The 13,138-nt window shown below is 39.0% G+C and overlaps 1 protein-coding gene across 7 annotated transcripts in view; it reads right to left on the bottom strand.

The window, feature by feature from the left end:
• Gpcpd1 (glycerophosphocholine phosphodiesterase 1) overlaps window positions 1-13,138 on the bottom strand; it is a 55,249-nt gene that overhangs the window by 16,328 nt on the left and 25,783 nt on the right. For all 7 annotated transcript variants that reach the window (XM_021255027.2, XM_004840786.4, XM_013070719.3 and 4 more), the window contains exons 7-12: window positions 9,617-9,740; window positions 6,150-6,381; window positions 4,213-4,375; window positions 3,629-3,761; window positions 2,414-2,468; window positions 789-881 (exon numbers count right to left, since the gene is read on the bottom strand). In XM_021255027.2, coding sequence (XP_021110686.1) covers window positions 789-881; window positions 2,414-2,468; window positions 3,629-3,761; window positions 4,213-4,375; window positions 6,150-6,381; window positions 9,617-9,740 — 800 coding nt within the window. The remainder of the gene's footprint in view (window positions 1-788; window positions 882-2,413; window positions 2,469-3,628; window positions 3,762-4,212; window positions 4,376-6,149; window positions 6,382-9,616; window positions 9,741-13,138) is intronic.

Here is a 13,138-nt window from a genome sequence, read left to right as displayed (position 1 = left end):
AGACAATGACAAGTTTTTTTAAAAAATCAAACACTTTCTCAAATTCCATTCTAACTCTATGCTTCTCTCCATCCTCCCTGGCTCGACTGCACCTGGGGCTCACATTGCTTCTCCTCCTGCCTCCCGTCCGTGAGCTCTGAAATTTCTATTATACCAGTCACCAAAACACTGGGCTTGAAGTATAGTTCTGAACAGTTCCCTTCTTGGATAAAGTGTTGTATCTCTAAAGCCTAATCCTCTTTCTTTTTTTTTGAAGAAAGGGTCTCGCTATACAGTTCAGGCTGGGCTTTAACTCACTATGTAACCCAGGCTGGCCTCAAACTCACGGCAATCCTCCTGCTTCAGCCACCTGGCTTCTAATCCTCTTTCACAGAGCTCTCCGTCTGATTCCTAACCACTTCTCTGATTTTTCACTGTGGCTCTTCCTGCTCTCGCTAAATCATACTAGCTTATTAATTTGAGAAATAACATGAAGCAGAAACAGACAGGAGCTCGCAAACACTGATAGTCTTCCCCTCCTGCCTCAAAAAAGTTGACAGTGGCAGACTGGCACAAAAACCACCTGGACTGTCCCTTTGTAACATAAGGCAATGCAGAGGCCCTTCCAGGACATCTAGATTTCCAACTTACTCTCTCAATACTGCATGAGCCTGAGAAAGGAAAGGATTGACAATAATTCACCAAAAAAATCAACTGACTATTAAATAAGTAACTAAAAATATGAAAAGCTTTCTAGTTTTTAACTTTTCACTTAACAATAAGTTTAAAATGAAGGAACATCAACACACCTTTTTCATGGTCAAACAGCAGGTAAGATCATGATACACCACAGGCACAAAGTCCTTTGAAAGATGGACATCAAATTCTACAAAAGCTGCACCCTGAGAGAAGTAAAGGAAACAAGTATTTGAAAAATACTATCTAGTGCACAATAGCTCTAAAAGTACAAGGATGTAAATTTATTGTTCACTATAAACTGTCCCTAATAGATACACTGCTCCCAGGTAAAGCTGAATCCTGCTGATTAACTCACCTGACTCCTTACAAAAATCTCAAGTATTCTCTACTTCCTCAGGTTAACCCAAATTCCAGAAGACCCTTACCTGCCTTGCCCCTGCCTATCCTGCTTCACCCACTTCAGTCTGCTTTAATCTTACTTGGTTTCAACCCCAGGCCTCCATCCTTGCCCTGATTAGGTTCCCCTCCTCCTCCTCCCATTCCCTCACCTGCTGAGACCAAGACAGGCTCATTCTGTTTTCCATGCCATTTAAACCCAGGCCTGGTCACAGAACACTCCCTGGGCAGAACTGTCTTCCCTTGGTGTCCAGCCAACTGTGGAGACATCTGCCTTGGCCACTCACCCACTCTCTGCTATGGCCTTGAGCCCCAGCTGGAGATGTCCACTGTCAACCCTGTAGCTGCTTTTATTACTTCTGCTCTCCATGGGAAATCTCCCTCCCTCTATTCCCTCTTCCACCCCTCCTACCCTCCCCCTATTCCCTCTTCCACCCCTCCTAGCCTGCCTGTTGCCATTAAAACCTTGATCAGAAAATGTAGGGACTGATTACCTCCCTGACCTGCTATTGTTCCCTCTCCCGAAATGTTTCTGGAAGCCTCCAAGAAGCAGCTTACTCCATTCTTACCTTATAGAACCAGAAAGACTCCCTGACAACAATAACCCTCCAAAATCATAGGGGCTTAGATTCTCTCACAGCCAAAAAAACTCAAGCATATACATCTTCCTAAGACAAAATGTTGCTTTTATATCAATCAGCCAGGCTTGGTAGGAGACACAACAAAAAGGCTAACTTACAGCAGGCAATTTAGCTCAGTGGCGCTGCACCTGCCTCGAAAGCGCAAGGTCCTGAGTTCAATCTCCGGTACCAAAAAGGTTAACTTAAAAAAGGCTTGAAAAATTTGACAGCACTAGACCAATATGTGGGGCTGGGCCTCATGGCTTCTTCCATTAACTAAACCTGTCTGTATGAATGAACAAGTTTCAGTGAATGAACATGTCTCATTGCTCACACAGTGTCTGCCCAGATGGCCTCTCTCTAATACAGTAGACACTATCACACCTTTTCTTGCTTTAATAACTCAAAGTTTGTTAGATCAAAAAAGATGCTTATGGCCGGGGATTTAGCTCAGTGGTTTCACCACCTGCTGCGCAAGCGCAAGGACCCAAGTTCGATCCCCAGTACCAAAAAAAAAAAAAAGATGCTTATGATTCTATTGTTTTCATCCCAATTCTCACCATGGATCTACATACAAATGCCAAGAGATAATGTGTTTTCACATAGACACATGTTCAGAACAAGCATAAATACTCCTCCTTGTAGATTTAGAGGAGATTGCCCTGGGCCACATTTATCTACCTCAGGAGTTCAAAGTTGTTTAAAGAAAGGTTACTTACATGAGTAGCAGCGTTTCTTAAAGAAGCAATAGTATTTTCTTGAACTTTAGCCAGCCTGAAATAGAGAAGAAACATAGTTATCACGGACTACAGAAAAGAAATGTAATAAAATAAGTTCACATATTTTTAACAATGAAAATATATATTCTTTATTCTGAGGCTTTTTTCTATCCCCAAATATCACTGTGACCATATTTGGCTGCTATATGCATTTACTCCACAAATGCAAGTTCTAACCAATTTTAGGTATTGATAAGCTGAATATAAACATATACTGTACCACAACACATACCTCCCTGTACTATGGAATTTTCTTACAGACACATAAGGTGACCGACTAAGAAAACAATTTTTTTCACTGCCATGAAGAAACAGAGACAGAAAACTTGCTCCTTGTAATGAGTCCTCCAGATAACTTAATACTGGCAGACTGCAGAGGAATAAGAAAGACTGACACACAAAAAGGGTGTACGTATAAAGATTGTATTAAGAATAAAAATTATATTAAGAGCAAGAACACAAGGAAGAAAACTTATTGCTCATCTAGGATGCTTCTTCCTTAAATGGTACTTGACTTGTTTTAGACTTACAAGATTATGATAGGTCCCAAAGCTATCACAGCAGCATTTTAAATCAAAAGGGTGGGGTTAAAATTTACAATAGAAAGCCTATGGCAATAAGCTATGTTACTGGTAGTTGAATACAATTCGAAACTCCAAGGGAAAAGACAACTAGTAGTAGGCTGGAATTTGTGTCTGCTGAGAAGAGAAAGGGCCATCTTTCTGATGAGAAACTAACATTTCCTGTAGTTCAGTTATGCTTTTTTAGAATCATGGATGCTTGGAGCAGACAGGAATACCAGGATAACCAATCCAAATCCTTCCACTCATAAATGACGAAATTGAGACCAAGACAGGGAAACATGTCAAGAGCAAGGAACATGACAATGACACACAGATGCCACCAAGGTTCTGCACCAAATTTTCCCTCTTGGCTTTCGACCATAGTATCTTTCTCATCAATTCAATACAATATTAAAAAGATGGGCCAGAATCTAAGGCTCGTGCTTGTCTCTACTTTGAAATGGTGATCCCCGTTACCAAACTGTATTTACTTTCCAGGATAATAATAAAGTATCATCTTTAGTGGATCAAACCACTAATGGCATCAAGCACGAGCTACTGAATGCTAATTCTACCCAAATAGGAAACCTACTGGGCAGTTGTTGTCGAGTTCCCTGCACCTCGATGTCCAACATCCAGTGGTATTCTTGGTTTCCAATACTTGGAAAATGAAGATTTCATGTCACAACTGTATCCGGTTAATGGCTTAATGATGATAAAGTCAACTTTCATAGAAAAAAAAAAAAGTGGGGGGAGACAAAGATAAACATTTAAAAGGCCACTGAGCTCAATGACATTTAAACAGTATATAAACCAGCTTTACCAATCCCTAACAGTGCTTGTTTCGGCAGCACATATACTAAAATTGGAACCAATCCCTAACAGAAAAAAAATCTTAAAAAGTGATTCAAGGTTTCTAGAAAACAGACATGTTTCTTACACTGTTAATGTATTAGTTAATAATCTGAAACAAATTATTAATCTTTACCATTCTCATATACTCAATTTAAAACAAAAATCCTAACAACGTTATTTGTAGGATTTTTTGTTTGTTTTGGTACTGGGGATGGAACTCAGGACCTTGAGCTTACAAGGCATGCAGTGGAACCACTGAGCTAAATGCCCGGCCCTAACTTAATGTTATTTGTAAGAGCCTGCCTGCTCCTCCACACTTACCTCGAACTTTGCCTATGGTTTTCCTGGAATTCCTGCTCATGATAGGAAGGGTAAGAACCCCGGCACTCCGCCCACTCTCTGCAATGGTGGATGATAAGAGGCATGCTGTGCCCACATGTCCTGGAAGGGCGTCACCTTGAACTACATGTTCACTGAGATCTTCCTAAAAAATGAGGTTCCAAAGACTGGATTATTTCACATTTTCAATTTGAAGGTCAAAGAACTTCCTTAAAAGTCAACTCAGAATCTATGGAGGACTGATGAGAAACACAAACTTAGATTCAGGTAATAGAGATGGTTTCCAGGTAATTAATATACTTTTAAAAAAATATGTATTTTACGTATTATTTTATATATGTATTATATATATATGTATTTTATATATTACTTTATATAACTGAGTTCCAATTCTGATCTTATATTATGCATTAGGTGAATTTAAAACACTTGCCTGAAAAATTCTAAGCACTTTACCCTGAAGGAATAAAATAATTTATAGTGAATTTTAACAAATTATATTCTCTTGAATGTGCCCACATCCATAGCATATATGGGCAATAACTCCCTAGAAAACTAAATTCTTGCTTTGAGATTACAAGTGGGTATTTTAGCAGCTCAGTCTATGAATAAAACAGTATTTCCAAAAATGCTAACCAAACAAAAGGAAGTTAGGATGTTCCAAAGATTTAAATGCTTAGTATGTAGCAAGGAAATGTTCAACAAAAACTTCATCCTAGCCAGGCATGGTGGCCCCAAGTTTGAGGCCAGCCTGAGCTACACAGTGAGTTCAAAGCCAGCCTGAACTACATAGCAAGACTTTGTTTAAAAAAACAAAACCCTTCACCCTGTGTTTTTGTTTTGCTGTTATTGAGACAGTATCTTACTATGAGAGTGCTAGAATTACAGGTGCACACTACACCTTTCTCATACTGTATTTTTATACATAGTAAAATTCCACAGATCTTATTGCTCAAGTGAGATCTTTAGATGTTTAAAAAATGTAATCTTACAGGAAATATTTTAATTTCATATAATGCAAGACAGCCAAAAAAACACTCAAAAACAATACCTAAGCCATCATTAAATTACACAATTCATGGATTGTAATAAACTTGGGTAGCAAGATTCACTCTGTAGGTTTAAATCCATTCCAAATTCTTGTTCTCATGAAACCATGGGCAGGTGCTACTACTGGCCGCATGTTCCCTATCCGCAAAAGTTTAAGCTCTAATTTAGAGGAAACGAGAGTGAAGGTGGGCAAAGGAGCTAGAGACCAAGGAAACCAATACGCTGCACTAAGGAACTGAGAGAAGATGCCAAGCATTATTTGTGGGAAGTAACTGAAGAGCCAGTGAGCCAACAAGCTCCTGGTCTAAGGCCCTTATGAAAGTTGGCACTACAGATTCCATACTACCTGGCATAAATTTTATAACTAGTTTTATTACACATTTATAACACTAAGTTGTAAAGTAAGCCCATGTTATACAACAAATACTAATAAAATGCCTCCATAAACAGTTCCACCCTGAAAAGGGTTATATCATGCTGATTACATCAGCCTGTTTGGCCCTCTACTTATCTTTGGAGGCTCCTTTGTATACAATTCATTCATATTTAGATTAATAGTCACATGAAGACATCTAGTCTTGATCTGAGACATCAATTCTACTGAAGTTCTCTTAATTACATTTTTTTTTTTGGTACTGGGGATCAAACTCGGGACCTTGCACATGCGAGACAGGTGGTGGAACCACTGAGCTAAATCCCAGCCCCCTCTTAATTACATTCTTAAAAGTATTTGAGTCTGCTAAAATGTATAACAGGAACAAATAGCTAAAAAGTTTTTAAGAACCATGACTTTACATAATAAAAATAAAGTCATACGTAAAAAAAACTCTGCATTTCTTGTCAACTGAATCACTGAAGTAACTACTCACCTCAAAAAAATCAAAGATTAGTTCTAGGTTATCCGGCTCCATGGTCTGTATGCTGTACTCAGTCCAACGGTCAGGCTGTAGGCCATACCCACACTCTGGCTGTGAGTGCCTGCACTTGAACTCGTTGTCACTTATCAAGGCTATCTCCAGGGTATTAGACATTTTATGAAGAACAGTGGGAGATACCCTATCATCATCGTCTTCCTCGGGACCCTCTAGTGTAAGCTTTACTCTACATGATATGAAAAAAAACTGATTAAATGCAAAAGTGCCACAAAAGAAAAACTTATAGAAATGTCACTTAAACGCAAATTTTAAAAGGTCCCTTGAATATGCTCAAATAACAAAATAATATATTCCACAAAGATACACATACTAAAGCTTAAGGCATTATGTTTTATCTGCATCTGTATCTGCAAGATATTCATGAGATAAATGATGGTTATGTGTACTAAGGTTGTCTTAATTCATTTTTTTTTTTAGTGAATCTAAACTATTTTCTATTATCCCAATAACTAAGATAAATTCTTAGCCTTTAAATATCAGTAAGAACTCCTTCTAAGAGGTCTCCAAATGTATCTTAGACAAGCACAAAATTGGGCCATATGGTTAGAAGTGGAGGTTTATACTAAAGATTTTCCCTATTCTTTTTTTTGGTACCAGGGATCGAACTCAAGTTCTTGCGCTTGCACAACAGGCAACGAAACCACTGAGCTAAATCCCCAGCCCTTCCCTATTCTTCTACCTTACCACAGTAAAAGCTAAATACCTTGTAAAAAGTACATTACTAAAAAAAAAATTAACTATGTAGCATAACATTATACGTATGAATTTTTTCAATGTGTATATATGCACACACACTATAGACACACTTTTCTAATGAAATAAACCAAGAGTCTAACTCTTATCTGCCTCACAGCAATGACACCAGTGACCTAAGTCACAGTGGCATAAAGGCTAGTCTACCCCAATGAAAAGCAATTACTTCCACAGAACACTTGTCAACTTAATTCTGGAATATTTCTTGCACCAATTTAATAGTATATAAGCATTTTTAGTATTACTAATGTAGTGTACAAAATTATGAAAATTTTTCATTCTAGTTTTAAATGGGATCTGACATCAAATATAAATAATGGAATTGTATTACAGTGGCCTGCTCTTTGTATAAACCTGTCCCCCACAACTGCTGACTTTCCTTACAGCCATGATTCTGAGGTCTCCCTGAGGGGTCACCTGTACAGATTACTTCACTAATAATATTGATCTGTATTCACTTACAAGTAGCTCAAAATCATCAGCTCTTAGAACCAGACTCTGAGGAAATGCTCTGGATAACTGATACTATTAGTGAGCCTGAGGAAAAGGTATTCTCTTCCAGAATACAGTATATAAAGACTGAAAATGGACAGAAATAAGCAAAAAGAAAGTCCTTAAAAAAAGTTGGAAGGGAAAGATCAATGAACGAACTTAAGTTCATTTTATTCTTTTGTAGTTCAGGGATCGAACCCAGGACCTCACGCTTGTGAGGCAGGCATGGTACCACAGAGGTAAATCCCTGGCCCTTAAGTTCATTTTATAAACTGTTAAAGATTTTCTTCAAATAACTATATAAATGTTATAGTCTCTCATAAAGAGACATCACCATTGCTTCCACTTGGTAGAGTCAATGACAAAGAGAAATGTGCGTGTTTAAAACATGATAGTAACAAGAAGGAGGTTCACTGCTTTACTTAAAATGCATGGGCATGTGCCACGTTGTTAAAGTACTGAACTCTTAGCAGATAAATTTATTTCCTACTCTAAGACAGTAGAAAGCTATTACATAATTCACTTCTTTAAATATAACATTTAAAGCTGGCTGTGGTGATGGACACCTATAATCCCAGCACTTAGGAGGCTGAGGAAGCAGAGCCACCCCCATCCTGAGTTCAAGGCTAGCCTGAGCTACCTAAATAGTGGAACCTTGTGTCAAAAAAAAAAATGTAAATAAAATATTAATTTTCTGTTTGGATTTTTGTTTTGTTTCTGAGACAGAGTCTCACTATTAGTCCAGACTGGTCTTGAAATTGATAAGTAGCCCGGGTTGACCTCAAACTCACAGCTCTTTTGACTCATCTTCCACAGTATTGAGATTACAGGTATGTATCACCATGTCTGACTTAATATTTAACTATGTATTGCTAACTTCCTTAAAGAATTTGTAGCTGGGCATGGTGGTGCATACCTGTAATCCCAAGGCTAGTTTGGGCTACATAAGAGTTCAAGGCCAGCCTGAACTACAAAGCAAGACCCTATCTCAAAAAAAAAAAAAAAAAAAAAAGAATTTGTGGGACACACAGTGAGTTCAAGGCCAGCCTGAACTACACAGAGACCCTGTCTCAAAAGAATTTGTGAGAGAGGGCCAGGGATTTAGCTCAGTGGCACCGGGCCTGCCTTGCAAGTGCAAGGTCCTGAGTTTGATCCCTGGTACTGAAAACAAGACAAAAACAAACAAACAAACAAAAAAGAATTTGTGAGAGGAAAGGGCTCTTGCAGATCAACCATCTAGTCCAATTACCTTGGCATTTCAGAGAAGCAAAGACAAAAGGACAAAGTACACACACCCAAATCCTTTACTATCAAAACACCAACACAAAGGATTAGCAAGTGCCACCCACCTGTTTCCTATCTATGACTGGCATGTGTGATATTCAGGCAGTTAAACTAAATCAAGGATTTCCACACTGCAAACCACTATGAATATTATTAGGAAGATAAAAACTTTATTATCAGTGTGTCTTCAATTACTGAAAATGAATCTTTCAACCGGGGCCTGACATTTTGTCAGAAAAGCCTGTGTTACATATCAAGACTCAGAATTCTCAGTACCGCAGTCACAAAATTTCAAATGACAGGATGAGGGCCTTAAAGAAACCAGGCTACTTGGGAGGCACATACAATGATGTTCAGAAAAATTAAGTTACTACTGAACCATTTACACAAAGCTTTACGTCTACTCCTACAACTGATACAGGCTTTCAAACAAACAAATCTGGAACTACTATAATTACTACTTTTCTTCATGAAATGTTTTTCATTTTAAAGCCACAGTAAACTTTAAAACTCTGAAGGATATTTACAACAATCATTTTTCTTTGCTTATGCCATTCTCCCCTCATTTAGCACAAAACTGTTTCTCTTCTATCAATTTTAAAAGTTTGTTACACTAGGAAAGTTCAACAAAAATGGATAAGCTTAGGGACCACTCATCTTACAGAAACAAATTTTTCTGGTTCCAAATATAACTACAGAAATTTGAGAGAAAAAGCTAGCTCACCATTACAAAACTCTGCAGTTTTTAGAAAATGTGATATTATCTATTAGAAGTTTATTATGTTTACAAACTTAAAGTCTAAAACTAAAAAGACCAGAAATCTACCTTAGTAAAAATAAATGGCTTTAATAACAAAACCACATGGTCATACCTAAATCTAGATTTTTTGAATTTTTTCTTGGTTATTGAGACTGGAGGTTTTTCAGAATAATGCAAACGTAATCTTATTTCCGTCTGGCATGTCAGCCATCCACAATCCAGAGTTTCAACACCATCTGTCAGAGCAAATATGAAAAATAGAAATGATTAAGCATGTCCTTTGAAACAATTTAGTATGTATAATACACGCTGACTAGTGAAACCTTGTCTAATAAAAATATATATAGGTAATTCTAGTTCACATTCATATTTTATTTCACTGACCTTTATATAACATTGATTTTTTTTTTTAACCCCTAAAGAAAATACACAGGTAGTCTTAAATTCATCTGAGAAAAAATAAATAATATGAAAGGGAAGAAAAGTTAAATGATTAACAACTGGCCGTGTGTTCACTACTTAATTAAAATATTCTTTTTGAGTCTATTGCTGAAGTAATGCAAATCTATTTCAGAGCACATGTTCCAAGAAGGTTCCTAACCTAGCAAATGCCGCATTAGGGATCACTATTCCACTTCTAAAGCTTCACATGAGATATTCAACTGAAACTAGCTATACCATTGCGCTAAAGATACGAGAAACGGTTAAAAAAAAACCCCAAGGAATAGTTAAGAACAAAACTGTGAGTCAATTATGTATTCTCATAAACACATTACACAACTGTAGTTGCTTCTTCTTTTTATTTTTTTGGTACCAAGGATCAAACTCAGGACCTCAGGCTTGCCAGGTAGGCACTGTGCCACTGAGCTACATCCCCAGCCCCCTTACATGATAATAAATAATAATGATAGAAAAATAATATTGTGTTAACACTGTTTAACTTGAACTTACCTACGAACATAGGTAATGAAGTTTTTATGAAGACTAGAAAAGCTGTCAACTCATTTCGATCTAAGCCTTTTCATCAAAGGGCTTTAAAAAAAAATCAAGAAATCTTTCTCCTCAGGTATAACTTAAGGGCATTTAATAATTGTCAAATTTTAACCACTGTGAAAATCAGTATGAAGATACCTCAAGGAACTAGGACTGGAAGTCCCATTTGACCCAGCTATTCCCCTGCTGGGTATCTTCCCCAAAGAATAAAAAAATTCATACCACAGTGATATATGTGCACCCATGTTCACAGCAGCACAATTTGTAATAGCTAAAACTTGGAAATAGCTCAAATGCCCATCAACTAGAGACTGGATAAAGAAAATGTGGTTTTGGGCATGCCCTACCGAGGTCCTGAGTCCCACGGAACACTCCGAATCAGCCCATGCCCCGACAACAGTCCACTGGACCCCTCCCCAGCTCCTCTGTACAGCCACCTGGTTCCACACTACAAAGACGCAGAGGACACCAGACCACCAGACCACGGTACTGAGTCCCGCTGCTCCCGACCCAGAGGTAGGGGCTTCTGAGCCACCGTCCCACTGCTCCTGATCCAGAGGAAGGGGCTTCCCGGCCACCATCCCTCCTGCTGCTCCCAGCCCAGAGGAAAGGGCTTTTGGGCCACCTTCTGTCCCACTGCTCCTGATCCAGAGGAAGGGGCTTCCCGGCCACCATCCCTCCTGCTGCTCCCAGCCCACAGGAAAGGGCTTTTGGGCCACCTTCTGTCCCGCTGCTCCTGGTCCAGAGGAAGGGGCGTCCGGGCCATCATCCCTCCCACCACTCCCAGCCCAGAGGTAGGGGCTTCTGAGCAGCCATCCCACTGCTCCTGGTCCAGAGGAAGGGGCTTCCTGGCCACCATCCCTCCCACTGCTCCCAGCCCACAGGACAGGGCTTTTGGGCCACCATCCCTACCGCTGCTCCCGGTCCCTGTCCCACCTCTCCCAGCTCAGAGGAGGTAATCTGTGCAGGCGCCAACAGGCCCCACCCCCAAGTCGAAATGAAAAAACACATAAATAAGTCTCAAAATCAGACTTTCAGATCACCTACAGCAACCCCAAAGGGAAATGAGATGGAACAATCTGATACTCAACCACCTGGACCCACTGAACTGGCAACAAAAGGGGATCTGGAAAAAATGAAATCAGAAATAATTTCTCAGATAACAGGAGAAACTGTGCCCCTAGTGCAAGACATGATTAATAAATCTAGAGAGGAGCTCAGGAATATGATGGAATCCCAACATAAGAAACAAATGGAATCCATAAAACAGATGCAAATAGATTTCCAGGACATGAAAAACTCCACTGAAAGTCTACACAGCAGAATGAGCCAATGTGAGGACAGAATTTCAGATACAGAAGATAAAGACTGCAATTAGTGACCAGGAAAATTGCTTCAAAATTATAAGGGACCATGAGAAATCAATCCAGCAGCTGCTAGATGATACAAAGAAGAATAACAACACTGATTGGAGTCAATGAAGAAACGGGAGAGAGTGCAAATGACATAAAAAATCTCTTCACAGAAATAATGGCAGAAAACTTCCCAAGCAGGGGAAAAGAGCTTGACATACAGATAAGTGAGGCATATAGGACTCCAAATAGACTTGATCAAAAAAAATTCTACACATAGGTATATAATTGTTGAGATTCCAGAAACACAACAGAAGAACAAAGTTCTCCAAGCAGTCAGAGAAAAGAAACAAATCACATACAAAGGAAAGCCCATCAGAATCACAGCAGACTTCTCAACACAAACCATCAAGGCAAGAGGAGCTTGGAGTGACATATTCCAAGCCCTAAAAGAAAACAGCCTCCAACCCAGATTGATGTACCCTGCAAAACTATCTTTCAAAATGGATGGACAAATAAGATACTTTCATGACAAAGAGCACCTTAGGAACTTCGTGAATACCAAACCAGCACTCCAAAGAATTTTACACAACATCCTAGGAACAGACATTGACGATCACAACCCCAGGAAGCAAAGCTGAATGAACCCATCTGGCATGACAAGAAATTAAATGTAAAGGGGGAGAACCCAACAAAAAGAAAAAGTCATGGCAATGACAAGTCAATACGTTTCAGTTATAACCATCAATGTTAATGGTCTCAATTCACCGATCAAAAGAAATAGACTGGCAGAATGGGTCAAGAAGCAAAATCCAACAATATGCGGCATACAAGAAACACACTTAATTCAAAAGGAAACTCATAGACTGAAAGTTAAAGGGTGGAAAACAATACTCCATGCGATAGGAACCCGAAAAAAAGCAGGAGTAGCTATCCTCTTTGCAGATCAAGTAGATTTCAAACCAACACTAGGGCTGGGGATTTAGCTCAGTGGTTTCGTCGCCGGCTGTGCAAGCGCAAGGACCTGAGTTCGATCCCCAGTACCAAAAAAAACAAAAACAAAAACAAAAACCAAGAAAGTAAACCAACACTGATTAAGAGAGACAAAGAAGGACACTACAGGGCCAGGGATTTAGCTCAGTGGTTTCACCGCCTGCTGCGCAAGCGCAAGGACCCGAGTTCAATCCCCGGTACCCAAAAAAAAAAAAAAAAAAAGAATCATACCTTAAAAAAAAAAAAAAAAGAAAGAAGGACACTACATCCTTGTAAAGGGAACAATCCAAGAAGAA

The sequence above is a fragment of the Heterocephalus glaber genome, unplaced genomic scaffold, assembly GCF_053883595.1.
Source record: "Heterocephalus glaber isolate CG9 unplaced genomic scaffold, H.glaber_assembly_v1.0 deba00001532, whole genome shotgun sequence".
NCBI lineage: Eukaryota > Metazoa > Chordata > Mammalia > Rodentia > Bathyergidae > Heterocephalus > Heterocephalus glaber.
This window is presented reverse-complemented; position numbering and strand designations above follow the sequence as displayed.